A 27,779-nucleotide genomic window follows, 5' to 3' on the forward strand; every position below is an offset into this window, starting at 1 on the left:
GATGACTGCTTCAATATCCTTACTGGTTATGGGTCTGTTCAGGTTTTCTTCCTGGTTCGGTTTTGGTGGTTTATATGTCTCTGAGAATACATCCATTTCTTCCAGATTGTCAAATTTGCTGGCGTATAGTTGCTCATAATATGTTCTTATAATTGTTTGTATTTCTTTGGTGTTGGTTGTGATCTCTCCTCTTTCATTCATGATTTTATTACTGTGGGTCCTTTCTCTTTTCTTTTTCATAAGTCTGGTCAGGGGTTTATCATTCTTATTAATTCTTTCAAAGAATCAGCTCCTAGTTTTGTTGATTTGTTCTACTGTTCTTTTGGTTTCTATTTCATTGATTTCTGCTCTGATCTTTATTATTTCTCTTCTCCTGCTGGGTTTAGGGTTTCTTTGGTGTTCTTTCTCCAGCTCCTTTCAGTGCAGTATTAGGTTGCATATGTGAGACCTTTCTCGTTTCTTGAGAAAGGCTTGTATTGCTATATACTTTCCTCTCATGACCCCATTTGCTATGTCACCAAGATTTTGAACAGTTGTGTTTTTATTTTTATTTGTTACCATGATTTTTTTTTTTAATTCTTTAAGTTCCTGGTTGACCCATTCATTCCTTAGTAATATATTCTTTAGCCTCCATACATTTGAGTTCTTTTGAATTTTCCGCTTGTGATTGAGTTCTAGTTTCAAAGCATTGTGGCCTGAAAATATGCAGGGAATGGTCCCAATCTTTTGGGAACAGGTGAGACCTGATTTGTGACCCAGGATGTGATATATTCTGGAGAATATTCCATGTACACTAGAGAAGAATATGTATTCTGTTGCTTTGGGATGGAATGTTCTGAATATATCTGTGATGTCAATCTGTTCCAGTGTGTCCTTTAAAGCCTTGTTTCCTTGTTACCTTTTGCTTCAATGATCTGTCCATTTCAGTGAGGTGGGGGTGTTAAAGTCCCCTAATACTACTGTCGATGTGATTCTTTTATTTTGTTATTAATTGGTTTATATAATTGGCTGCTCCCATGTTAGGGGCATAGATATTTAAAATTCTTAGATCTTCTTGTTGGATAGACCCTTTAAGTGTGATATAGTGTCCTTCCTCATCTGTTATTATAGTCTTTGGCTTAAAATCTAGTTTATCTGATATAAAAATTGCCACCCCAACTTTCTTTTGATGTCCATTAACATGGTAAATTGTTTTCCACCCCCTCACTTTCAATCTGGAGGTGCCTTGGGTCTAAAATGAGTCTCTTGCAGAAAGTGTATCAATGGGTCTTGTTTTTTTCTATCCATTCTGATGCCCTGTGTGTTTTGATTGGGGCATTTAGTGCATTTAAATTCAGTGTAAGTATTGAAGGATATGAATTTAGTGCCATTGTATTGCCTGTAAGGTGACTATTACTGTATATTGTCTGTTTCTTTCTGGTCTGTTGCTTTTAGGCTCTCTCTTTGCTTAGAGGACCCCTTTCAATATTTCCTGTAGAGCTGCGTTGGTGTTTGCAAATTCTTTTTGGTTTAATTTGTCCTGGAAGCTTTTTATTTCTCCTTCTATATTCAGTGACAGCTGGATATAGTATTCTTGGCTGGATATAGTATTCTTGGCTGCATATTTTTCTCATTTAGTGCTCTGTATATATTATGGTAGTTTCTTCTGGCCTGCCTGGTCTCTGTGGATAGTTCTGCTGCCAATCTTATATTTCTACCATCATAGGTTACCTACCTCTTGTCCTGAACTGATTTCAGGATTTTCTATTTGTCTCTGAGACTTGCAAGTTTTACTATTAGAGGATGGAATGTTGACCTATTTTTATTGATTTTGAGGGAGGTTCTCTGTGCCTCCTGGATTTTAATGTCTGTTTCCTTTTCCAAATTAGGGAAATTCTCTGCTCTAATTTTCTCCAATATACCTTCTTCCCCTTTCTCTCCTTCCTCTTCTTCTGGGATCCCTATTATTCTAATATTGTTTTGTTGTATGGTATCACTTACTCTTGAATTCTTTCCTCATGATTCAGTACTTATTTATCTCTATATTTCTCAGCTTCTTTATTCTCCATCATTTAGTCTTCTATATCACTGATTCTCTCTTCTGCCTCATTTATCCTAGCAGCAAGAGCCTTTATTTTTTATTGTGCCTCATTAATAGCTTTTTAAATTTCAACTTGGTTAGATTTTAGTTCTTATATTTCTCCAGAAAGGGATTTTCTTGTATCTTCCATACTTTTTTTTAAGCCCAGCTAGCACCTTGATAATCATCATTCTGAACTCTAGTTCTGACATCTTACTAATGTCCATATTGATGAGGTCTCTAGCCATTGGTACTGCCTCTTGTTCTTTTTTTTTTTTTAGGTGAGTTTTTCCACCTATCATTTTATCCAAATGTATGAAAGAACAAAATAGTAAAAGGGTAGCAATAACCCCAGAAAAATATACACTAACCAAATCAAATCAAAAGAGAACTGAAGGGGCACCTGGGTGGCTCAGTGGGTTAAAGCCTCTGTTTTCAGCTCAGGTCATGATACCAGGGTGCTGGGATTGAGCCCCGCATCAGGCTCTCTGCTCAGCGGGGAGACTACTTCCCCCCATCTCTCTGCCTGCCTCTCTGCCTACTTGTGATCTCTGTCCGTCAAATAAATAAATAAAATATCTTAAAAAAAAAAAAAAAAGAGAGAATGAGAACTGAAACCTGGGGGGAAAGAAAGAAAAAAACCATCATCAGGCTGGTGAATAGAATAGAGCCACACACTTGATTTTTGGTGTATTTTGGTCTCTTTGAAGAAATTGCCTCCGAAAATTTTAAAGAAAGAAAAATATATACAAAAATAAGGGTAACCATGATGAAGGGATGGAATATTACTGTAAAGATGAAAATAATATTCTGAAAAAGAATTTGATAATATAAAAAGTTGGTCAAAAAATAATTTTAAAAAGAGGAAAGAATGTGATCAGGCTGTAGATGAGAACAAAGCCGTGTGCTGTATTTAGGGTATATTTTGATTCATTAGAAGAAATTGTATCCTAAAATTTTAAAGAAAGAAAAACCTATATGTATACAAAAATAAGGTTAAATACAATGAAGGAATAGAGTATGACTATAACAATGAAAATTTAAAGAGTTTTAAAAAGGTATCAATAAGATAAAATAGTTAAAAAACATTAAAATGGAAAGAGAAAAAATTTTAAAAATAAAATAAGAACAAAGTAAAATTTAAAAAATTTAACTTTGAAGGACTAAAGAACCATGGGAAAAAAGCCATGAATTCTATGTGCTGTATTCCTGTAGCTCTGGTTTTGCAGTTCTTATTGATCAGTGAACCTAGTCTTGGCTGGATGTTCTTGTTGATCTTCTGGGGGAAGGGCCTGTTGCAGAGATTCTCAAGTGTCTTTGCCTGAGGCAGGATTGCATCATCCTTGCCAGGGGCTAGGCTAAGTAATCTGCTCGGTTTTGCTCCTGGTAGCTTTTGTTCCCTGAATTACTTTGCGTACAGCTTTGGAAGAGGAGAATGAAGACGGCGGCCTCCCAATCTCCAGCCTCATAGGACCTGAGAGCTCAGGGCCCCACTCTTCAGTATGCCCTCAGAGAAAAGCAATCAGTCATTCCCATCTCCCTGGTCTCTGGCCATGCTCTGAGCTCACCTGGCCTGTGACTGAGCATTTCTATGTCTGGCACATGGACTGGTTTGCAGTCTCCATACCTAGAAGATTCCTGCAGCACACTCCCACACCACTCTTCCTGGAGGAGGAAGGAGGGGCTCTCTCTGGATTTACCACTTGTGGGGTTTCTGCTTGAAGAGTGGTGGCCTGACTATGCCTCGGATCAGTTTAAGGTAACCCTGAGCTGAGATCCCACCCCTTGGCTCCATCTCTATAGCTGGGTTCCCTGCTCTGATACCTGGGAGCTTTGCCACACTCAGACACCTCTGGTTTTTTTTGTGACCCCATGGGTCCCAAGACCACATTGTCCCATTGAGGGCTCCACCCCCTTGCTTAGCCTCTGAAGCCGCATCCCTCAGTGGAGCCAACTTCTAAAAGGTCCCATTTTGTGCTCTGCTGCTCTACTGCTTGCCAGGAGCTGGCCCCTCCCCCCCAAGTTCTATCTTCCCATGTATCGCCTTGGATTCACTTCTCCACACATCCTATCTTCCAGAAAATGGTCACTTTTCTGTTCCTAGAATTGCTGCTCTTCTCTTCTATCTCCTGTTGATTTTGTAGGTATTAGGAATGGCTTTATAACTATCTAGCTGAATTCCTGGGACCTGATGATATTTAGGTCTTCTACTCCGCCTCCATCTTACTCCTGCCCTGGGCCCATTTTCTATGGGATTGTTGTTCTTTCATATTTTGATCTATAGGATTTCTTTACAGGTTGGTGTGTTAATCCTTTTTCATTATAACTGTTACATATACCTTTAATCATTGGCTTTTTTCATTTGTTAACTGTATATTTTGATATAACTTTTTTGTAAAGTAGTCATATATATTTGTGTTTTCCTTCACGGCTTATGTATTTGGTGCTTTGTTTTAAAAGGCTTCATATACCCTTAGTCCATAAGGTAATTCCTGTGTACTCATTCCTTAATCCATTTGGAATTTATTTTTTTATTTGGTATGAGGCAGGAATCCTAATGTGATGTGTTTTTCATATGGGTGACCCATTGGTCTAGCACCATTCATTGTTAATACAATTTTCCAATCCGATCAACAATGTAATCTCTGATGTATATACAGAACCTGTTTATAGGCTTTCTGTTGTGTTCCAATTGGTCTATTTCTGTAGATATTTACCAATGTAAGCCATACTGTTTTAATTTTCATAACATCATAGTAAGTCTTGTTATGTGATAAGACTGTCTGTTTATTGCCCTTTGTATTCCCATAGAAATTTTTAATCTGTTTATGAACTTTCATGCACACACACACACACACACACACACACACACCCAGACACATCCCTCTGCTGAGGTTTCATTGAATTACATTGTTTCTAATAATAAATTTTCAATTTTTTAATATGCTATAACATATATAAATATAATATATATACTATGTATAATTATATATATATGCTATATACACACATATACTATATACACACACACACATTTATCTCGTTTATCCATTAACCAGTTGATGGACAGGTGGGTTCTTTTTATAGTTTGGCTTTTGTTGATAATGTTTCTATAAGCTTCAGGGTGCATCCCTTTGAATCGGTACTTTTGTATCCTTGGTGTAAATACCTAGTAGTGTGATAGGGTAGTTCTATTTTTTTAAGTTTTTGAGGAACCACCATACTGTTTTTCACCAGTTTGTATTCCCACCAACAACATAAGTTTTCCCTTTCTCCTCATCCTTGCCAACATCTGTTGTTTCCTGTGATGCTAATCTGTTGTTTCCTGTGATGCTAATTTTAGCCATTCTGACAGGTGTGAGGTGATAGCTCATTGTAGTTTTGATTTTGGGTTTCCCTGATGATGAGTGACGTTGCATCTTTTCATGTGTCTGTTAGCCATCTGTATGTCTTCTTTGGAAAAATGTCTATTCATGTCTTCTGCCCATTTCTTAACTGGATTATTTGTTTTGGGGGGCGTTGAATTTGTAAGTTCTTTATAGATTTTAAATACTAACCCTTTATCAGATATGTCATTTGTAAATATCTACTCCCCTCCACGGGTTTCCTTTTAGTTTTGTTGATTGTTTCCTATGCTGTGCAGAAGATTTTTATTTTGATAGTCCTGATAGTTTATTTTTGCTTTTGCTTTCTTTGCTTCAGGGGACATATCTAGTAAGAGGTTGCTATGGCTGATGTCAAAAGGTTATGGCCTGTGTTCTCCTCTAGGATTTTGATGGTTTCCTGTTTCACATTTAGGAGTTCCATCCATTTTGAATTTATTTTTGTGTATGGTATAAATAAGTGGTCCAGTTTCTTTCTTCTGCATTGCTTGTCCAGTTTTCCAAATACCATTTATTTTCTCCTTGTGCTTATCCCTGTTCACTTAACTCTCTCTTGCCTTTCTCCACAACCAGGGCTCCTTCCTCTCTACAGCAACAGTGATCTCTTTCTCTCCCATGCTACATCTCTGCACTTCCTACCTTCCTGGAAGTGGCCTTTTCTCTTCTTCTTTTCCTCTCTCCCTCCAGTTGTGCAGTTTGTTTTTTTCAGTCATCAGATTGATTTCCTGAGTACTCAGAAAGCTTTGATAGATGCCTAATTGTGTTTGAGGGTTGAGGCAAGCCCTGAGTCCTCTTACTACACCACCGTATTAGCTCCTTAGCATACTTTAAATCGTCCCAAAGCTTCCCAGTTTTAAAATCCTCAAGGGAAGATTTATGTGCATCCCCATTCATTCATCCCCATTCATCCGCAGGTAGTGATATGCTGAAGTCAGCTGGTGCCACCTGTCAATGGTTGATTGTCATATTTCCTGGAATCTTGTGACTTCTGTTGAATACAACCAGCATTAAAAATAAATACCATGTTCACAGTAGCATTATTCATAATAGCAAAGAGGTGGAAGCAACCCAAATGTCCCTCATTAGATTATCAGATAAACAAAATGTGGTAGACACATGCAATGTGTCTTTTATATTTAACCTTTTATATTTAAATTACCTTTACATTACTGTGTAAATATCTCTACATTTAGATATTATATTTTAGTTATTACCTGGGAAAGATGGTAAATGTGGATTTTTTCCTAATTCGTTTAAGAAACATTTTATTTTATTTTATTCTATTTTTTAAATTTAATTTTTTCAGTGTTCCTAGGTTCATTGTTTATGCACCACATCCAGTTCTCCATGCCATATATGCCCTCCTTAATATCCACCACCAGACTTACCTAACTCCCTACACCCCCCTCCAAAACCCTCAGTTTGTTTCTTAGAATCCACAGTCTCTCATGGTTTGTCTCCCCTTATTTCCCCCAATTCACTTTTCCTTTCCTTCTCCAAATGTCCTCCATGCTATGCCTTATTCTCCACAAGTAAGTGAAACCATATGATAATTAACTCTCTCTGCTTGACTTATTTCACTCAAAAAGTTAAAAATAGAGCTACCCTATGACCCTGCAATTACACTGTAGGGTATTTACCCCAAAGATACAGATGTAGTGAAAAGAACAGCCATCTATACCCTAATGTTCGTAGGACTATTGTCCACAATCACCAAACTGTGGAAAGAGCCAAGATACCTCTCAACAGATGAATGGATAAAGAAGATGTGGTCCATATATACAATGGAATAATATTCAGCAATCAGAAAGGATGAATACCCAACTTATGTATCAACATGGATGGGACTGGAGGAGATTATGCTGAGTGAAATAAGTCAAGCAGAGAAATTTTTTAAATGGGTAAATTAATCAAATTCCAATTTTTATGATTACTGATATTTGGAATTATTTTTACTTATTATCTTATTTTGGGTTTTCCATATACAATGCTTTTTCTTTGGTTTTATCCTCCCATCCTGTCAAATCTTCTATTATATTTGTCATGTTTTCTTTATTCGCTTTTTCTTCTTACTCATTCAGAATTTATAACTCCTGTTTCTATAATTATAGAGATGACTCTTAAACTGCCACATGCTTATTTGATAGTAATGTCTCAAGTTAGTTAACGTCCCTGTCCTCCTTTGGAACCATACAGAGAACTTATCATACTTTAACTCTGATTTTGCCTCCCTCCACTTCACCCCAGTTTCAAACACATCTGTTATTGTTGACCAGTGTTTTGGTGCAAGGTTATTAGCACTTATCAGATTTATTATTTCATAATAATCATTTTATGCAATCAATTCTTATTTAGATTTACCTGTTACTCTGCTCCCTGTTGTTTCTTGCCGCTATTACCTTTGGTGTTCAGTTTCTTTCTTTGACGTTCATCCTTTAGTAAGTAGCTCCTTCACTGAGTGTCTGAAACTGCTATACTTCTTAGCATTGTTTGTCTGAAAATTTATTTTACCTTCATTGTTGGGTGATAGTAATTACACTATTTTAGCTCTCTCACATTGCCAATGTTAAGTCTGTTTAAGTCTAATTTCTGTGTCTTTGTAGATAACTTATGTTTTCTCTGATTTGCTTTGAAAGCATGCCCTTTATATTTGTATTGTGCAGTTTTGTTATGATTTGTATATATCTAGATTTTTTTTTCAATCCTCCTTTGGATTGACTTGTGATTCTTGAATCTGAATAGCATTTTCTTTTGAGATTTTTGCCTCTCCCAGTTACTCTTATCACTCTTTATATAACTCATATCTAGTTTAGATTTTTATTTTTTCCTCAGTATCCTCTTGTCATATTTGTTAATTCACTATGTTGAGTTTTGGAAATATCATCTATTCTGCATTTTAACCTGTCTACTGAATTTTAAGATCAGTTAGTATAAAAAATGTATTTCTAGAAGCCCTCTTTAATTTTTTAGAGAATATTTCTGGTCTTTAATTTTTTATTGTGTTTTGTTTGTTTTCATCTGTTTGAAATGTTATTTAATTTTTTAGTCATTTCAAAAATGCTTTCCTTATAGTTGACCAGACAGTTTTATGACTTGAAATTCTCTGTGACCAAATTCAGTTACTTATTTTTTGGTTGAGTCTCACTTTTAGTGTGGATTATTTCCTTATATGTTTTATAAATATGTGTGAAAGCTTAGCCTCACACAGGACTTCGTTTATGGAAATCTATGTTCTTGGGCTGCAAGTGTGTGCATTTCAAGCAACATTTCACTGTTTTTGCTAGGGATATAGGGATATTTCCAGGGATATCTGCCTTTAACTAAATTTATTTTAAATATTTGACCTGGGTTCTTAAGTCCAAGTTGTAGTGTAATTTCAAACCAAAAGTAAAAATGTTCTGGCCCATTTCTTAAAATTATTTTTTCTACCCCAAACCCAGAAATAGTTAGGTATGCTTCTTTGTCATTTGAGGCTGCTTGTGAGTGATTTCTTTCTAGAACATAGTTCTATTAATACTATATCTTTTGAGAGTACTGGATTTATAGAGGTATCTCATTCCAAACTCCTGGCTCATGCAGATTTAAGGCCTCATTTGCTATCCTTGTATGGATATTAAAATGTAGGTTCCTAGATACCAAGACCAATAACCTGCTTTCTGCACCTCTGTATTTTTCTGGCATCTGTAGATTTCTATTTATTAGGAACTCATTATGTAAAGAATGTTCCCAAATGTACCTATGGTTTCTAGGACTTTCCAAAAGGTTATCTATGGCAGTATTGTCCAGCTTTTTTCATGCCTAGGTATAGAGAAAATAATATTAATTCACACAGAAAAGATGATATTGTACAGAATGTTAGGGTAATGGGGAACATTTCTTGGATAACCATATGAAATTTGGTCAAAAAATTAACACATAATTTAAAAATAAACCCAAATTATAAAGAGGAAATCAAATGTTAAGTTTATTTAGACAAACCATGAGGTTTGAATAGAACTCTCTTCCTTTCTCTCTAAAATGTTAAAAATCAATCAATCAATCTTCACATTTTTAACTGAAACTCTTCAGTTTGTGTCTGGGAACATATCATTTTTATATGAGGTTTTTATTTCTGTAATAGATACATGCTATTCCTAATCAAGACTTTTCAGTGATGACCTCTTCAAAATCTTAATAGTCACCATCATCAATGAGAAACTGTTCACACAATAGAGTGATAAAAAATTTAAAACTGTTCAAATATTTAAACTGTATGAAATTATATTTAAGTCATTCAACAGCTCTCCCTTACCTTTCACTCATAATTGCAATGTTGAAATTTCATGTGAAAATAAAATGATTTTCACATATAATCAGACTTTTAATAAAATGTTTTTTGGTAATGAAATATTTTAAAATTGTTATGACCCTCTAGTTTGTAGCATGCACATGCCTATTTAGAATAGTCCCTGGGAGTAGCTTGGATAACCTTAAGTGGGAAACTTACTCATGATTAGACAAAAGTATCAGATATATGCAAAACCAGAGAATCAAGTCCACTGTCTAGCCAACATGCATGCTCATCATTATACCCCTGGTCACACTGAATCCTTCCATGGCTTACACCTAGAATGAAGTTTGCACTCCTCCATAGCACCGTGAACTGCTTGGTCAGAATAGACAGAGCTCTGGACCTCACATATGGCTGCTTGAGAGCTATACTCCATCCCCAGCCTATCAGTGTGCTGCAGGTCACTATTTACAAAGCTCTGACTTACCATATGGTACCAGAGTACCATACTGCTAAAATAAGAAGCCTAGATTAAAAATTTAAATCTGAAGAAGAAAGAAAAAGAAATAAAAGGAAGAAAGGAAGGAAGAAGTTGTAATGAATTAAAATTCCTATTTTATTGAAGATAAGGAGGAACGTTTGATAAATATTGAGTACCTCTCATCAGGTAGGTACAATGTACTGGGTGATTAACTTAACCTCATAGATTCTTATAAAAGTTTATTAGAATGCTGTTATCATCACAATTTTAAATATAAATAATCAATAGAAAAAATTATCTTGCCCAAGTTCACAGAACTAGTAGGGAACTGGGTTTCAGTCCAGATGTATCTGTCTAGAATGTCCATGATCTTACTACTTATTAATTTAACGTAATCTCAATATTACTTGCCTTATCCATAAATAAGGGATAATAAATAGTCTATGTCTCAAAAAGTTCATTATCCTCAAAATAAATGAAATAATTCATCTGATATCAGAGTGTATGATTGAAATTGAGGCCCAGCATCTGTAGTTTTTAAAAGTTATCAAGTGATTTTAATATACAAAACACTGAAATATTGTGAACAAGTGCTTAACTCAGAATTTGGTACATAGAAAAGTACTTAGGAGTTGTTAGCTATCATAACTGTTGTTACCATTGCCTTATGGATGCCATTTCGTGTGATGTATTTGGGGTAAATAATAGATACTTAAGTGTAAAATACAGAGAGCCAACATTTCCTGCACTGCCTACTTCCACATACCTTTGATTCACACAGCCACATTTGGCTTGCTCAATAGGCTGGAAAATTTAAAAAAAAAAAAAGTTTGGGTGGAGAATGGCAAGAGATGGTGTTCTTTTTTCATGGAGTGTCATAGAGAAAGTATAGTTTTTATGAGTTTTTATTTCAATTTCTTCATGTCTAAAATTGGGCTAAAATAGACAATTTTTGTTTATGGATGGAGCAGCTAAATAATATAGCATATTTAAAAGATCTGGGAAACTTCCTGGGCAGAGGATAGTAAGATATTAATGTTTAATGGATATTTCACTTTCTCATTTCTTTATTCCAGCTTCACATATGAACAGTATTTCTATATTAGATTTCCCTTATACTTAGCATTAATATAGATCCTAAAAGTGCAGCATGGCTTCCAGGTTCACTGGAAATGGATATGACATCTGGAAAATCTCAGAAGAGAAGAGGGAAATTAGCTCTGTAAGGTTCAAAGGCCATTTGTTCCCTTGATATTGATTTTCTTAAATCAGACAGTAGTCAAGACCCTTGGAGAAGTAATTGAACTGACAACAGGCAGGTCCAGGTTATTAATAATTGAAGAGTCTTGGGCATTCTTTATGACTTAATTTAATGACAGAAGAGAGGTCTGCAACTGAAATGCCCAGTGATGGGATTGGTAGGTGGGTCTCTGAGCAAAAAGGAAAACACGTTATTCCTAAGAGCTTATTTCATAGAACAAAGCATTCTATGGTAGTCCCAAATATGAAGACAGAGAAGATAGTTTTGATTTTCTCTTTTAAGAAAACAAAATTTTAAAGGCTTAAAAAAAATGCCGTTGTGTTCATTTTTGCCCTTTACAAAACTGGCTTGGTTATAGTTATGGAATTTTGGAACTTTAGTGAATAATTCAAGGGTAGAGATCATGGACATTTTACTCTACCTTTTTTATTCCCTGGATTTAAATGTCAACTCTCCATATATTAATTGCATGACTTTGGACAAATTAATTAACTTCTCTGAGCTCAGTTTCCACATCTGTAAAATGGAGAGGTTAATATTTTAGTTATAGAAAATATTTAATTTTAGTTATAGAAAAAATATTTAAACATTTATAAAAATGTATAAAATTCCTAGCACTTGATATTATATAATACATCACACAATAAATACTTCAGTGCAATAATATGTGAATTTTGATGCTTCCTTCTCTTTCACTACCTATGGATAGAAAAACTAGCCTATGGTAACCTTTTGAAAGTTTTCCTATTTCTCTTATTATTCTTCCTGCCCTTGCTCTGGTCCTCATCTTCTCTCTTTTGGACTTATTTCAATGGTCATTGAGTTTCTTTTATCCCCAATACTCTCCTCTTTCCCCATCTCTCCTCTTCACTTGTAATAATAAATTGTTTACTAAAAGAAAGGCTGATCTCTCTTTTTTTAATTTTTTAAATTACTTTTCAGTGTACTAGAATTCATTGTTTATGCACCACACCCAGTGTTCCATGCAATACGTGCCCTCTGTAATACCCACCACCTGGGTCCCCCAACCTCCCACCCCCTGCCACTTCAAAACCCTCAGATTGTTTTTCAGAGTCCATAGTCTCTCATGGTTCATCTCCCCCTCCAATTTCCCTCAACTCCCTTCTCCTCTCCATCTCCCCATGTCCTCCGTGTTATTTGTTACGCTCCACAAATAGGTGAAACCATATGATAATTGACTCTCTCTGCTTGACTTATTTCACTCAGCATAATCTCTTCTAGTCCTGTCCATGTTGCTAAAAAGTTGGGTATTCATCCTTTCTTATGGAGGCATAATACTCCATAGTGTACATGGACCACATCTTCCATATTCATTCATCCATTGAAGGGCATCTTGGTTCTTTCCACAGTTTGGTGACCGTGGCCATTGCTGCTATGAACATTGGGGTACAGATGGCCCTTCTTTTCACTACATCTGTATCTTTTGGGTAAATACCCAGTAGTGCAATTGCAGGGTCATAGAGAAGCTCTATTTTTAATTTCTTAAGGAATCTCCACACTGTTCTCCAAATTGGCTGCACCAACTTGCATTCCCAGCAGCAGTGTAAGAGGGTTCCCCTTTCTCCACATCCTTTCCAACACACATTATTTCTTGTCATGTTAATTTTGGTCATTCTAACTGGTGTAAGGTGGTATCTCAATGTGGTTTTAATTTGAATCTCCCTGATGGCTAGTGACGATGAACATTTTTTCATGTGTCTGATAGCCATTTGTATGTCTTCATTGGAGAAGTGTCTGTTCATGTCTTCTGCCCATTTTTTGACATGATTATCTGTTTTGTGTGTGTTGGGTTTGAAGAGTTCTTTATAGATCCTGGATATCATCAGCCTTTTGTCTGTACTGTCATTTGCAAATATCTTCTCCTATTCCGTGGGTTGCCTCTTTGTTTTGTTGACTGTTTCCTTTGCTGTGCAGAAGCTTTTGATCTTGATGAAGTCCCAAAAGTTCATTTTTGCTTTTGTTTCCTTTAAGGCTGATCTCTTTTAACTCTACTACCCTTCTGGAAAGATTTTAGTATCTAGAGCACTCCAATCACCCATTTTAAAGGTGAAGCCCAGAGAGGGGAAAGGACTTATCCAAGAACATATGCTTCTACAAATTGATGCTGAGATTAGGGTTGAGCTCAGAACCCCTGGCCCCCAGCAGAGGATAACAAAAGGAAGTGCAAAGGGGGACATATATCCTCCAGGTCTAGTGAAAGGGGGCTGAACAGTTACAGAACTTTTTAATTTCAATTTTGTATTCGGTTATCTTTTCTGAACTTTAAATGCAATACTGTTACTCTAGTAATACTATTACTCATTTCCATATAAACTCTAGGTCAGCCTGGAGAAAGGGTACAGTTAATAATAATAGTCTAAACACTGTACATATATTACCTTACTTAATTATCATCAGCAATTCTAAGTACCCTAAGTACTTTATTATCCCCATTTTTCAAATGAAGAAACTGAGACATAGAAAGGTTTAGTAGCTTGGCAAGGTCACATGGCTTGAGAGTGGTAGAGTGGGATTAAAACTCAGGCTTCCAGGTTCCAGAGTCTGTGCTCCTGACTACTATACTAAGCTGGCACAAATACATTGATATTCTGCAGGCACCATTTTTTCTCATTATACTGTTGGTAGCTATTTCATATGGCTTCTTCTAACCTTGCTTTATAATTTCCATTCCTGATTATCAGGAAGTGACAACTTGCAAACCATAAACTTTTAAACCATAAACCATAAACTGATAAACTTTTCCCTTTTTTTCAGAGAGTCATTTTCAACATTGTTAACTTCAGTAAAACCAAGAGTCTATATAGAGATGGGATGGCCCCTATGGTGAAATCTACAAGCAGACCCAAATGGTAAGTGATCAGAATGGGGCCTCCTTCTGGTTGGAAATTTGACCCAGGTCTCAAAGTTTATGTGCTGAATGGCTAGGGCTTAGCCTCACTGGCACTGAGGGGAGTAAGATGAGTTTCTTGATAGCTATTGTTTGGGCTCTAGGTCTAGGGCTCTTTGAGAATGCTCTAATAAGGAACATGATTCCTCATATGGAGTGTCCAGCACTCCATTATTAGGGAAGGTATAGTCTGTTATTTGGTAAACTTCCTGTTCTTGTTGGCCTCTTATCATGGTATCTTTGGAAACATAACTGAAATTGATTCTATGTTGTTTTTATTTTTGTTTCTTAGCCTGAGCATTGATGTTGTATAGAACATTGTATGGAACATTGTATATATTTGTTGTATAATAACAAACACATTTTAATGTAATATATTTTATGTAAAATAACAAAGAACATGTATAGAACATTGTATAGAACATGGGAACTACAGTTTAGATTTCCCTTTCTTCGCTTTTTTTTATGGCATTTCTATATAGATGTTATATGCTTTGTGTATGTTAAAGTTATACTTGTTCATTGCTAGGGTGAGGAGAGTTTGATAGGCTTATTTAAAATAGTATTAATTATGGGGGCACCTGGGTGGCTCAGTGGGTTAAAGCCTCTGCCTTTGGCTCAGGTCATGATCCCAGGGTCCTGGGATTGAACCCCATGTCAGGCTCTCTGCTCAGTGGGGAGCCTGCTTCTCTTCCTCTCTCTCTGCCTGCCTCTCTGCCTACTTGTGATCTCTGTCTGTCAAATAAATAAATAAAAATCTTTAAAAAATAAAACAAATAAAATAAGTAAAATAAAATAGTATTAATTATGGTAGTGATGATGATGATGATGATGATGGTGATAATTACTCTCACTTACTGAGATCCTATTCTTTTTACATATTTTACATTTCTGGCACTATTATCACAACAGTTTTGCAAGGGAGAGCTTACATATTCCTATATTACAGATTAAAAAATGGAGGCTAAGAGATGGTAAGTATTTTCCCAACACCATAGATATTGAGAGGAGGAGACTGTGTTGTTATTACCCCACAGTACCATCCAAACCAATCAATTTTTCATCCATCCATTCATTTATTCTTTCAACAAACATTGATTGAATGCACCAAAATGAGAGTTTTTAAAGACAGAAACCAGTGTTATTAATCTATCACACTGTAGGTATTAATTGAATGCTTGTTGAACTAAACTGAATTCGTTATAAGAATTTACATGTAAAGTGCCTGGCACTTTCTAAGTGCTCAATAAATGTCATCTATTATTAATAGTATTATGTAAAACACTATACAAATGCAAGGAATTGTTAATATTATTCTAGCTTTGATCCCTGTTCAAATTTTAATGCCTAGTGAGATCATCTCCAAATGTCTATATTTATAGAAAACTAGCAATTCATAAATATTGAATTGTGCTTTTATCTACAAATGATACTTAGCAATTTTCTATAAATGCTGGGCTGAGAAGCTCAGGTTTGTAAAAGTGTAGGCATTGGATTATAATGAAAACTGTTTATTAAAAGATAAAAGTATCTTCCTGGTCTTTTTTTTTTTTTCTTGCTTTTCTGCATCAAGTCAACTATACTGCTATTCCTGGATCTCCTTTTGATGATGGGTTCTGGACAAGGGGTAGGCCTTTGTTTTGAGTTTCTGAACTCAGCCCAGTGGATAATAATATAGCACATATCTGTGTTAATAAGATATATGTGTAGATCTGTACTTCAAACCTTGCCAACAAAAGGCCATAACTGTTGATCTAATCATGAGAGTCCTTGGAATAACACTGTACTTCTTTTATGAGGCTCTGTGTTGGGATCTTACACAGCTACCATAATCACCATCCCTTTTTCCCAACTGTTCAATGCTTGAGTCTTCTCTTTTATTGTGCTTTTAAAATTCTTAAGCTTTAATCATTTCATTTTGTTTTGTTTTATTTCTTACAGATTATCTTTGGGGCCTCTCTGTCAGGGCTCTTGGCAAAATTTTAGAATATTAATGAGTCCTTGCATTTATATTATAATACCTGAGAATGAAGTTAGTACTCTTACCCACTGTTGGCAGGCTCTTAGAAGCAGCCATTATCCAGTCATGGAGCTTTTCTAAAGGTCTGAAAGAGCTTAAATATTAAGAATTCAGTTTCTTGTAGTTCATCAGGCTGGTAAGGTACAAGGTACCAGAGCAAATCAGGTTGTTGATATGTCTCATTTCTCATCTTTTTGACTTTGCTAACCCCAGACTTTGGATGCAAAGCTACTCTCATGCCTTCATAGTCCCCCTTTTTAAAACCAGGCTGAGATACTGTTTACTTAGTAGGACTATATTGGTCATCTTAATGTGTCACAGACTATTCTAGATATTGGGGATATAGTATGACAGAAAAGATCTATCCTCAAAGGGAACTTTCTTTTTTAGAATTTTATTAACTGATTTATACATGCCATAATTGTTCCACTCTGGTTTGCTCATGGTTTGTTCTGAGGATTATTTCTGTCCCTTTGGTGTTTTCTGCTTAGGACTTTCTTCTCTTTCTTGTGCCAGTTACCTGTACCAGAACCTGTCTTCCAATAGTCATTCTAAATATTCTTAGGGCAACACAAAAATTGTACATGACTGTTTGGCTCTCAGATTATTAGATTTTATTGGCCTTGAGGAGTTCATCATAATTTAGGATTCTAGAAAACAGCCTGAGTCAAAACTGACAAAGACATTGTAGATTGAAGTATTAGAATATCTCCTCTAGTGTTTTCCTAGTTCTGGTTTTCCCCAAATCAAAGACAACCAAACAAAAGAAGTTTCTGATACTTTTCTTATCTAGGGACTTCACATCCTTTAATATTCTGAACAGGCCTTGGAAACAAACTTACTTCATGACAAATACTAAAAATTCTAAATTTCCTGGGTGAAATATGTACCAGATTAGGAAAGACACTTTCACCTCTTCAAGGTGAAATAAGACATTCTTCTTCACCTCTGTTATAGGGGCCTATAACTGATGGGCCAAGTAAGACCAAGTAAAGATGCCTTCAGGTCTTAGTGTAGGTTTGGTAATCAACTAGTTGTAGAAAGCAGATGAACAAAAGAAGCAACTAAAAAGCCATTGAGCAAATATATGGCTGCTCAAGATTGTTCTGCTTTGAGGAGATAAAGTCAGAATATCTAGCAACAAAATGGAGAAGCTGAAAATTTCAGAAACTTTCTGTCTATTTTAGTTCACTCTGTTTTTATTTCCATATTAGACTTCTTAAGAAGTGTTGGTTGTTAAGGCTGAAGTTTATGCAACAGCAATTCATTAATTTTTTTAAAATATTATCCAAGGTTGAAATTGCTTTGTGATAGGCACTGCAGGGAACTGGCATTACAAGACAGCCAAAATCTATATTCTTACTCAAGCAGAAACTAAGGCTAGGATATTTGTACAAGCAGTAAGTGGTGGCATTATCCAGAGACTTCAGAACTCCCAAGTTTACATTTCCTGCCATATTCTATGTGTGGGAAAGGTGGGAGAAGGAGACACAAATAAGCAAGAAGTTGCATGCTGGTGTTTGGTCTTTGGTAGATCTGAAATAACTTTTCTGATTGATTTGTTGATTTTGGTAGATTGAGGAGTTTAATCTAAATCTCAAAAATGGCTTCCATTTAACACAATTTTATTGAGCATCTAACTTTATGGTAGGTCTTGGGGTGATAATATGAATAATCTGATCTGGATTATTTATTTAAAATTTTATTTTCAACAAGTTGAAACACAAACAGAAATAAGTACAAAATAAATTGCATTATGCTAAAAACCATTAGGGAATTACATTAAGTATGCTTTAGGATTAGAGAAAAGAAAGAAAATTATAGGATTAGGACTGTGGATTGTAAAGGAGAACCTTTGGGTGAACTTGGTACTTCAGGTAAATCTCAAGGAAATGGGACATGAACAAAATTAAGGAAATGGAATTCCAGTTGGAAGATATAGCATGATGAACTATGACATTTCTTTTATATGCCTCAGTTTCCTAGCTGTAAAATGTAAAATAGCTTTTTCAGTTTTATAAGAAACACATGTGAAATGGATAACTTTATTTATTTACTTATTTTTTTAAAGATTTTATTTATTTATTTGACAGACAGAGATCACAAGTAGGCAGAGAGGCAGGCAGAGAGAGAGGAAGAGAAGCAGACTCCCTGCTGCGCAGAGAGCCCGATGCAGGGCCCGATCCCAGGACCTTAGGATCATGACCTGAGCTGAAGGCGGAGGCTTTAACCCACTGAGCCACCCAGGCGCCCCGAAATGGATAACTTTAAAAAGTTTCAAATAACTTAAGAATTCATTAATTTCCCTGACCATTTCTTTCCTTTTTCCCTTTCTCACTTAAGACTGATTGGGTGAGCCTTCTCTTCCTCCCTCCTCTTCTTCCTTTTGTTCTTCCTTCTTTTCTCTCTCCTTCTCCCTGTCAATAAATCTTTACAAGTAGTTACAATAGATCAGGAATTATGCAAGGTATCAGAACAAAATAGTAGGAAGAGATATGATAACTGTTATCATAAGGCTCATAGTCTACTGGGCTAGGAATCAAACATCTGAGTATAGAAAAGTGTGATAACTATGACAACAGGGAGAGTTCAGCATGCTGTGGCAACTATTCAGCATTTAAATTTTAACCTGCCCCAAGGATAGGAGATCTTCCCTAGGTATGTTACTTATGCTGAGAACTAAAGGATACATAGGTGAGATCATAGTAAGTAGGGATATGTGTGAAGTAATAAAATGTATTTGAAGTCAAAGGGATGAAACAGAACATTGCATTTTTTAAAAGATTTTATTTATTTATTTGAAAGAGTGAGATCACAAGTAGGCATAGAGGCAGGCAGAGAGAAGGGGGGAAGCAGGCTTCCTGCCAAGCAGAGAGCCCGATATGGGGCTCGATCCCAGGACCCCAAGATCATGACCTGAGCCGAAGGCAAAGGCTTAACCCTCTGAGCCACCCAGGTGCCCCAGAACATTGCATTTTTAATGAGAAAAGGCCAATATGATTGGAACATAAAATTCTAAAGAGAAGGTGACTAGAGAGATAGATAGGAGTGATATTGAGAGGAGCTTTGTAAGCCAAGGTAAAGAGCTGGACTTGATACTGAAGGCACTGTAAAGAAAATGAAGAAATTAAGCAGGACCTGATCAGAATGGCATTTTAGAAAGATCAGTCTTAATCCTTAATAGAGAATATTTCAGGAGGGCAGTTGTTTGGGGGTCTTTTGCAATACCTTAGGCTACAGCTGATGATGGATTAGATAGGTAACAGTAGTCATGAAATTAAGTGGATGAATTTGAGGGTTAACAGAAGATTGAATCAATTTAACCTTTTTGTTTTTTGTTTTTGTTTTGTTTTATGTATCTGGGTTTTTTTTTTTAATTTTTTATTTCTTTTCAGCGTAACAGTATTCATTGTTTTTGCACCACACCCAGTGCTCCATGCAATCCGTGCCCTCTCTAATACCTACCACCTGATTCCCCCAGCCTCCCACCCCCCCGCCCCTTCAAAACCCTCAGATTGGATGAATACCCAACTTTTGTAGCAACATGGACGGGACTGGAAGAGATTATGCTGAAAAACAATTTAACCTTTTGATTGAATAGATGTAGAGGATAAAAGAGAGATAAGAGTTTTAGATGATTCCCGGGTTTTCTGGCATATGCAACAGAAGGGCTGGTGGTGTCATTTACTGGAAAAAAAAAAGGGTTATTAGAGGAAAGAGTTTTGGCAGATTTGGTTGGAAAAATATGATCTTGGCCTTGGAAACATGCAGCTAGAAGAGCCTGAGAGATATCCAAATATAGATGTCAAGTAGGCTGTAGGGTGTATTGGTAAGAGACCCAAAAGAGGAATCTGGAGGTATAGACTCAGAGGCAACAGCCTGCACATGATAACCAGAATGGTGGGGGCAGATGTGGTCTCTCAGGGAGATGTATAGACTCAAGAGGGAAGATTAGGACAGGGCTCTGAGAAATTCCTTGGTGTAAAAGTCTGGTAGGGGATGAGAAACTCACAAAAGAGGATAGGAGGAACTGGCCAGAAGGGTAGAAAGAAAGCTAAAATAGTATGGTGTCATGTAACCAAGAAGAGAGGGTTTTTCTAAAAAAGAGGGAGTGACTAACACTGCCAACTGCTACTGAAAGGTCAAAGATAATTAAAGTCTTAAAATGCCCAATACTTGTAGAGATGTAGAGGTCATTAGAGACTTTATTCTGTGCCATTTTAGTGACATGGCAGTAGTTCAAGCCAGCTGTGTGAGATAATGAGTGAGTTGGGGGATGAAGAAAGTGTAAAGAAATGGAGATAATAAATATAGATGGTTCTTTCAAAAGTTTGGCTATGAAAATTCAGGAAAGAGATACAAGTCCAAAGGATAGACAACAAATTAACAGGCAGTTATAATAAATACCTTTTTGAATTAAGGGTAGTGATAGTTATGTACAAATAGCACTGGTTCTATATTATTCTTAATGTAATGATAATCTTCAGGTTTGACCTTCTGAAATGAGAAACTAAACTTTGGAAATTAAAGATGCATTTTCTGAAATAATAGGGCTTTACCCTATTGTAACAAAAAATAATATTTTGTTTAAAAATTATAAATTAATAGATTCATATTTAAACACAAATAAGTCATACATTTAAAATTAAATTATATCCCTTGCCCCCATATACCTAATCTTCCTGCTTTATTCTTCTGTATAGCACTTATACCATCTAGCAAACTATAATGTATTATTTATTTTGTTACCAGTCCCTCCATCTATTAGAAAGTAAGCCATGGGAATAGGGATTTTCATCATCTTTGTATTCATTTGTGTATCCTTAGCACCCCAAACTGTGCTTGGTATATAGGACATACTCAATAAATATTTGTTAAATAAATGAATTAATCCATTATCCTTTTGCTAAATCTAACAATTTTTAAAATTTTACATATTATTTTTTATTTTTTGTTTCCATGAGCACATTTTCACACAGTAGGAATCATATATATATATATATATATATATATATATATATATATATGCCATTTTATATTCTGTTCATTTAACATTGTATCAAAACAATTTGTCCTAGTTTTTACTAGTGTTCATTATACCATAGTTGGAGAATTGTTTACTGTTTTTATGTATCATAATTTACTCTATCATATCTCCATTGGTGAACATTGTTTTTTAATATAATATATTTTTCTAAAGTAGATAATATTAGATAGACAGATAGATGAGAGAGAGAGAGAGATTTGTCAAATTATTTTTTAGAATCAGTTCCTAAAAGAGAGATTACAGGATTGATGACTATAAGCTTCTGCTATGCATGCTCTCGAAATATGTTGCACCAGTTTAAAATGCTACCCTTGGTCTGTCTCTCTATCAGTTTTACTGCAATCTGGACAGCATTAAGAATTGTCATTGAAAAAAAAACTAGTTTAGGAGCTATAAGATGATCCTTTTTTTGTTGTCTATTGTTTTGTTGTTGTTCTCATTTGAGCTTGTGTCTTAAGAATATTGGCATTAGTATAGTCTTAAAACTGAGTTTCCAAAAATAAATATAATGGAATTAAAAAGAAAAAGTAAGATATTACAGACATTCTTGAAAAGGATGGAGTAGATGCACTCTCCCCTATTTGTCCCACTAAGTACAGCTAAAAACCATATATATTACTTTTGGAACAAACAGAAGACCTGAAAGTAGAGAGAAGGGGGAAGACTGGCTAAGTTTCTCAGAACCTGAGGAATTGATATAGTGGTGAGTTCCCTGCATTTCATTTTTGCTTTGTATGTGCTAAAATGTTTACTTGAGAAGCCAGAAATCTAGAAATGCCAATATGCATAGACAAAAACAAGTCTTCCAAAAAGTCTTCTTGCAAACCCAAGACCAAAAAAGGGGAGAGGAAATTCAGCCCAGTAAGACAGAAAACTTTGAGATAGTAATTGCCCACTCTAGCCAAACACCAGGGTAAAAAATTGCCCACTTCCACCCTCCCCAACAAAGGAGAAGTGGGGAACCTAGACTTCCATCTTTGTTCCAACCCTCCACCAGGTGGGGTCAGTAAGTAGGGAACTGGGAATTTCATTCCTGCTAGTCAGTAATGAATCCTTTCCTTTTCTCCATGATGTCAGACCACATGAGGAATCTGAAGTTTTATCAGCCACTTGAAGATGGGATTATTAGCAGAATACAGGGAGTAGAGAAAAGAATAAATGAACCTGAGGAGAGAACAATAGGAGAACTAGATCTAAGCAATGGATTAGTAAATAGACTTAAAAAATGAAGAGAACCTCAGAGACCTGCAGGACCAAAAATCTAACATTCATGTCATTAGAATTCCAGAAGGAGAGGTGAAAAATTTGAAATGGTTGAAATCTCAAATTTGGCAAAAGATATAAACCTACAGATTCAAGAGAATGAGTGAACCCCAAACGGGAAAAAAGTGAGGGAAATCTAGGCCATGAAACATCATAACCAAACTAAGGAAAGAAAGAATCTTAAAAGCAGTGAGAGAAAATAACACCTTATCTATATTGGAAAATAAATTTGAACACAACAGATTTCACATCAGAAACTATAGAGGACAAAGGAAAGTGACACGATGTCCTTCAATACTGAAACAAAAGAACTGTAAACTCAGAATCCAATATCCAGCAAAAATATCCTTCAAGAAATCAAGACTTTTTGGTGAAGGAAAAGTTTCACCAAAAGAAAAGACTATTTTAAGACCTACCCTAAAAGAATGGGGAAAGGAAGTTCTTAAAAGAGAAAAGAAATGATAAAAGGAGGTCTCTTGGAATGTCAGAAAGAAAAAAAGAAAAACATAAAAAGTAAAAATATAGGTAAATACAATAAACTCCTTTTTCTCTATTTTCTAAATTATGCTTGATGGTGAAGCAATAATTATAACATTGATGCAGTTTTAATATATGTAGAGGAAATATTTAACATAATCATATTATATGTGGAAAGGTAAAGGGACTTAAAAGGAGGTAGAATTTTTGCTCTTATCTCAAAGTGGTAAATTTCAACACCAATAGACTGTGATAAGTTATGTATAATATAGGGTGGTAAGGGATAGTGGGGTGGGTGTGGTCATAAGGGGTAGCATCTGAGAGATCTTTATGGTGATGAAATGGTTCCGTACTTGATTGTGGTGTTGATTATATATGATAAAATGGCATAGAACTATGCACTCATGTACCAGTGTAAATTTCCTGGTTTTGAAATTGTTCTTCATTATTCATAACTATAGTTATATAAGATGCAGCCTTTGAGAGAACCCAGATGAAGGGTACATAAGACCTCTCTATACTATTTTTGCAAATGCATGAGAATCTATAATTATCTCAGAGGGGGCCAAAAAGGTGGAGGAGTAGGAAACCCTATTTCAACTGGTCCCTTGAATTGAGCTAGATATCTACCAGACCACTCTGAACACCCACGAAATCAGCCTGAGATGTAAGAAGAAATATCAGGACCTATACCAACAGAATATCTCCAGTGGCTCATTTCAAGGTATGTATGGGGGAGATGTGATTCTGTGGGCAGATATTAGAAGATAAACAGAAAGGAGAGGCAGGCGCCATAAGCACTGGTGCCAGGAAGGTGAAATAACAAAGGAGTGCCAAAATGTCCCACGTTTGGGGCTTGGCACAGACTCACAAACCGGTAGCAGCAGGGAAAGGACTTTACTGCAGCCCCCCAAACTGAAACCTGGAGCTATAGGGGTACCTGTGCAAACTAGGGGTGGCTGGTTTTAGAAGCACAAAGGGCAGAGACATGCCTGGACCTGGAAGTGAGGGCTGGGAGTGCTGCTGTGGGGTGTACAACCCAGAACACTGTGGTTTTTAGCAGCACAGACAAAAACAGAGTCAGTGTGGCTTGGAGGGCTTTCTGTAGAACAGACTGTAATCTCCCTGTTCAGAGACAGAGGATTGGATATGGTCACTCCTGCTCTGACTCTCAGAAGAGATGCAGAAAGCAGCCAGGGAAAGCTGCAAGAGAACAACAGCCCCTCCAAAACCGTTTTTTAGTGAGCCTATCCCCCTGACAGGGGCAGAGCAACTCTGCCAAAACAGGGTTGCCTGAGTAACAGTGCATCAGGGCCCTGCCTCAGAAGACAGGCTGAAAGAACAAGAGGCCAAGAACCATAAGTTCCCTATAAAATAGATGCATCTTGCTTAGGTTGTCAAATAGTTTGGATAGTTTGGATTCTGTACATTCCCTCAACTACCTCTCACCAGAATGACTAGGAGGAGGAACCAACAACAGAGGAAAAATTCAGAGACTGTCACACCTCTGCCATAGAACTAATGGATATGGATGTAAGCATGATGTTGGAAATAGACTTCAGGGTAACAGTTATGCAAACAATAGCTAGGTTGGAGAAAACCATTAATGGCAACATAAATTCTCTAAGAGCAGAAGTGAGAACTGATCTGGCAGAATTTAAAAATGCATCTATGAGATCCAATCTAATCTAGATACTCTAACAGCTAGGGCAAATGTGGCAGAAGAACAAATTAGAGATCTAGAAGACAAACTGATAGAAAAGAAGCATCAGGAGGAGGAAGCCTAGAACAAACAGCTTAGAATCCATGAAAACAAAATTGGAGAAATAAGTGACACCATGAAATGTTCCAATGTCAGAATTATTAGGATCCCTGAGGGGGTGGAGAGGGAGAGAGGACTAGAAGACACATTTGAGCAAATCCTAGCTGAGAACTTCCCTAATCTGGGGAATGAAACAAGTATTCACGTCCTAGAGGCAGAGAGGATATGCCCCAAGATCAAGGAGAGCACAGTGATCCCAGGTATGTAATAGTGAAACTCATGAATCTTAAAACCAGGGAAAATATTTTAAGGGCAGATAGGGGGAAGAGATTCCTTACATACAGAGAAAAGAACGTCAGAATAATGTCAGACCTGTCCACAGAAACCTGGCAAGCCAGAAAGGGCTGGCAAGACATTTTCAGGGTACTAAATGAAAAGAACATACAGCCAAGAATACTTTATCCACCAAGGCTGTCATTTAGAATGGATGGAGAGATAAAGAGCTTCCAGGACTGGTACAGACTACAGGAATATGTGACCATTAAGCTGGCCCTGCAAGAAATCTTAAGGGGGTTCTATAAAAGGAGAAAGACCCCAAGATTGATATAGAGCAGAAATACACAGAGACGATCTATAGAATCAAGGATCTCACAGGTAACAGCATGACAATAAAATCATATATTTCAATAATCACTTTCAATGTGAATGGCTTAAGTGCTCCCATAAAACAGCACAGGGTTGCAGATTGGATAAAAAGACGGGACCCATTCATATGCTGTCTACAAGAGAATAATTTTGAACCTAAAGATACATCCAGACTGAAAATGAGGGAATGGAGAACCATCTTTCATGCCAACAGACTGCAAAAGAAAGCTGGGGTAGCAATTCTTATATCAGACAAATTAGATTTTAACCTAAAGACTGTAGTTAGATATACAGAAGGACACTATATCATTCTTCAAGGGTCTATCCAATGGTCTATCCAACAAGAAGATCTAATAGTTGTAAATATCTATGCCCCCAAAATGGGAGCAGCCAACTGCATAAGCCAATGGCTAATCAAAATAGAGAGACATATTGATAAGAATACATTAATTGTAGGGGACTTTAACACTCCACTCTCAACAATATACAGATCATCTAAGCAGAAAATCAACAAAGAAATAAGAACTTGGATGACACACTGGACCAGATGGACCTCATAGATACATACAGAACACTCCACCCTAAAACAACAGAATACTCATTCTTCTTGAGCGCACATGAACTTTCTACAGAATAGACCACACACTGGGTCACAAATCAGGTCTCAACCAATACAAAAAGACCAAGATTATTCCCTGCATATTTTCAGACCACAGTGCTTTGAAAGCGGAACTCAATCACAGGGAAAAACTTTGGAAGAGGTTAACACACTTGGAAGCTAAAGACCATCTTGCTCAAAAATGTTTGGGTCAACCAGGAAATCAAAGAATGACTTAAACAATTCACAGAAACCAATGAAAATAAAAACAAATCAGTCCAGAACCTATGGGATATGGCAAAGGTGGTCCTAAGGGGGAAGTACATACCCATTGAAGCCTCACTCAAAAAAATAGAAAAATCCTGAATACACAAACTCTGTTTACACCTTAAAAAACTGGAGAATCAACAATCAATTAAGCCTATCCCATGCACAAGAAGGGAAATAATTAAGATTAGAGCAGAGATCAATGAACTAGAAACCAGAAATATGGTAGAACACATCTACAAAACTAGAAGTTGATTCTTTGAAAGAATTAATAAAATTGATAAGCCACGGCTAGACTTATCTAGTAGAAAAGAAAAAGGACCCAAATTAATAAAATTATGAATGAAAGAGGGGAGACTAACACCAACGGAATAGAAACAATCATCAGAAATTATTATCAACAGCTATATGCAAATAAATTAAGCAACCTGGAAGAAATGGATGCATTCCTGAAAACCTATAAACTTCCAAGACTGAAACAAGAAGAAATTGACAACCTGAATAGACCAATAAATAGTAACGAGATTGAAGCAGGGACCAAAAACCTCCTAAAAACAAGAGTCCAGGACCTGATGGATTCCCTGGGGAATTCTATCAAACATTCAAAGATGAAAAAATACCTATTCTCCTGGATCTGCTTTAAAAATTAGAAACAGAAGGAAAACTTTCAGACCCTTTTTATGAGGTCAGCATTACCTTTATCCCAAAACCAGACAAAGACCCCATCAAAAAGGAGACTTTCAGAATGTCCAATTGGAAAAAAGACAGTCTCTTCAACAAATGGTGTTGGGAAAATTGGACAGCCACATGCAGAAAAATGAAACTGGACCATTTCCTTACACCACTCATGAAAACAGACTCAAAATTGATGAAGGAACTCAAAATCGGAAAGAAATCCATCAAAATCCTTGAGGAGAACACAGGCAGCAACTTCTTTGGCCTCAGCCGCAGCAAATTCTTCCTAGGAACATCACCAAAGGTAAGGGAGGAAGCAAAGGCAAAAACGAACTATTGGGACTTCATCAAGATCTAAAGCTTTTGCACAGCAAAGGAAATAGTTAACAAAACCAAAAGACAACTGACAGAATGGGAGAAAATATTTGCAAACAACATATCAGATAAAGGGCTAGTATCCAAACTGTATAAAGAACTTATCAAACTCAACACCCAAAGAACAAATAATCCAATCAAGAAATGGGCAGAGGACATGAACAGACATTTCTGCAAAGAAGACATCCAGATGGCCAACAGACACATGAAAAAGTGCTCCACATAACTCGGCATCAGGTAAATACAAATCAAAACCACAATGAGATACCACCTGACATCCATCAAAAT

At 36.3% G+C, this 27,779-nt stretch overlaps 1 protein-coding gene across 4 annotated transcripts in view; it reads left to right on the forward strand.

The window, feature by feature from the left end:
* LOC125096937 (BEN domain-containing protein 5) overlaps positions 1-27,779 on the forward strand; it is a 1,594,254-nt gene that overhangs the window by 830,198 nt on the left and 736,277 nt on the right. For all 4 annotated transcript variants that reach the window (XM_047724116.1, XM_047724117.1, XM_047724115.1 and 1 more), the window contains one exon: positions 14,230-14,324. In XM_047724116.1, the coding sequence (XP_047580072.1) occupies positions 14,230-14,324 (95 nt within the window). The remainder of the gene's footprint in view (positions 1-14,229; positions 14,325-27,779) is intronic.

The sequence above is a fragment of the Lutra lutra genome, chromosome 4 (genome assembly GCF_902655055.1).
Source record: "Lutra lutra chromosome 4, mLutLut1.2, whole genome shotgun sequence".
NCBI classification, from domain to species: Eukaryota; Metazoa; Chordata; class Mammalia; order Carnivora; family Mustelidae; genus Lutra; species Lutra lutra.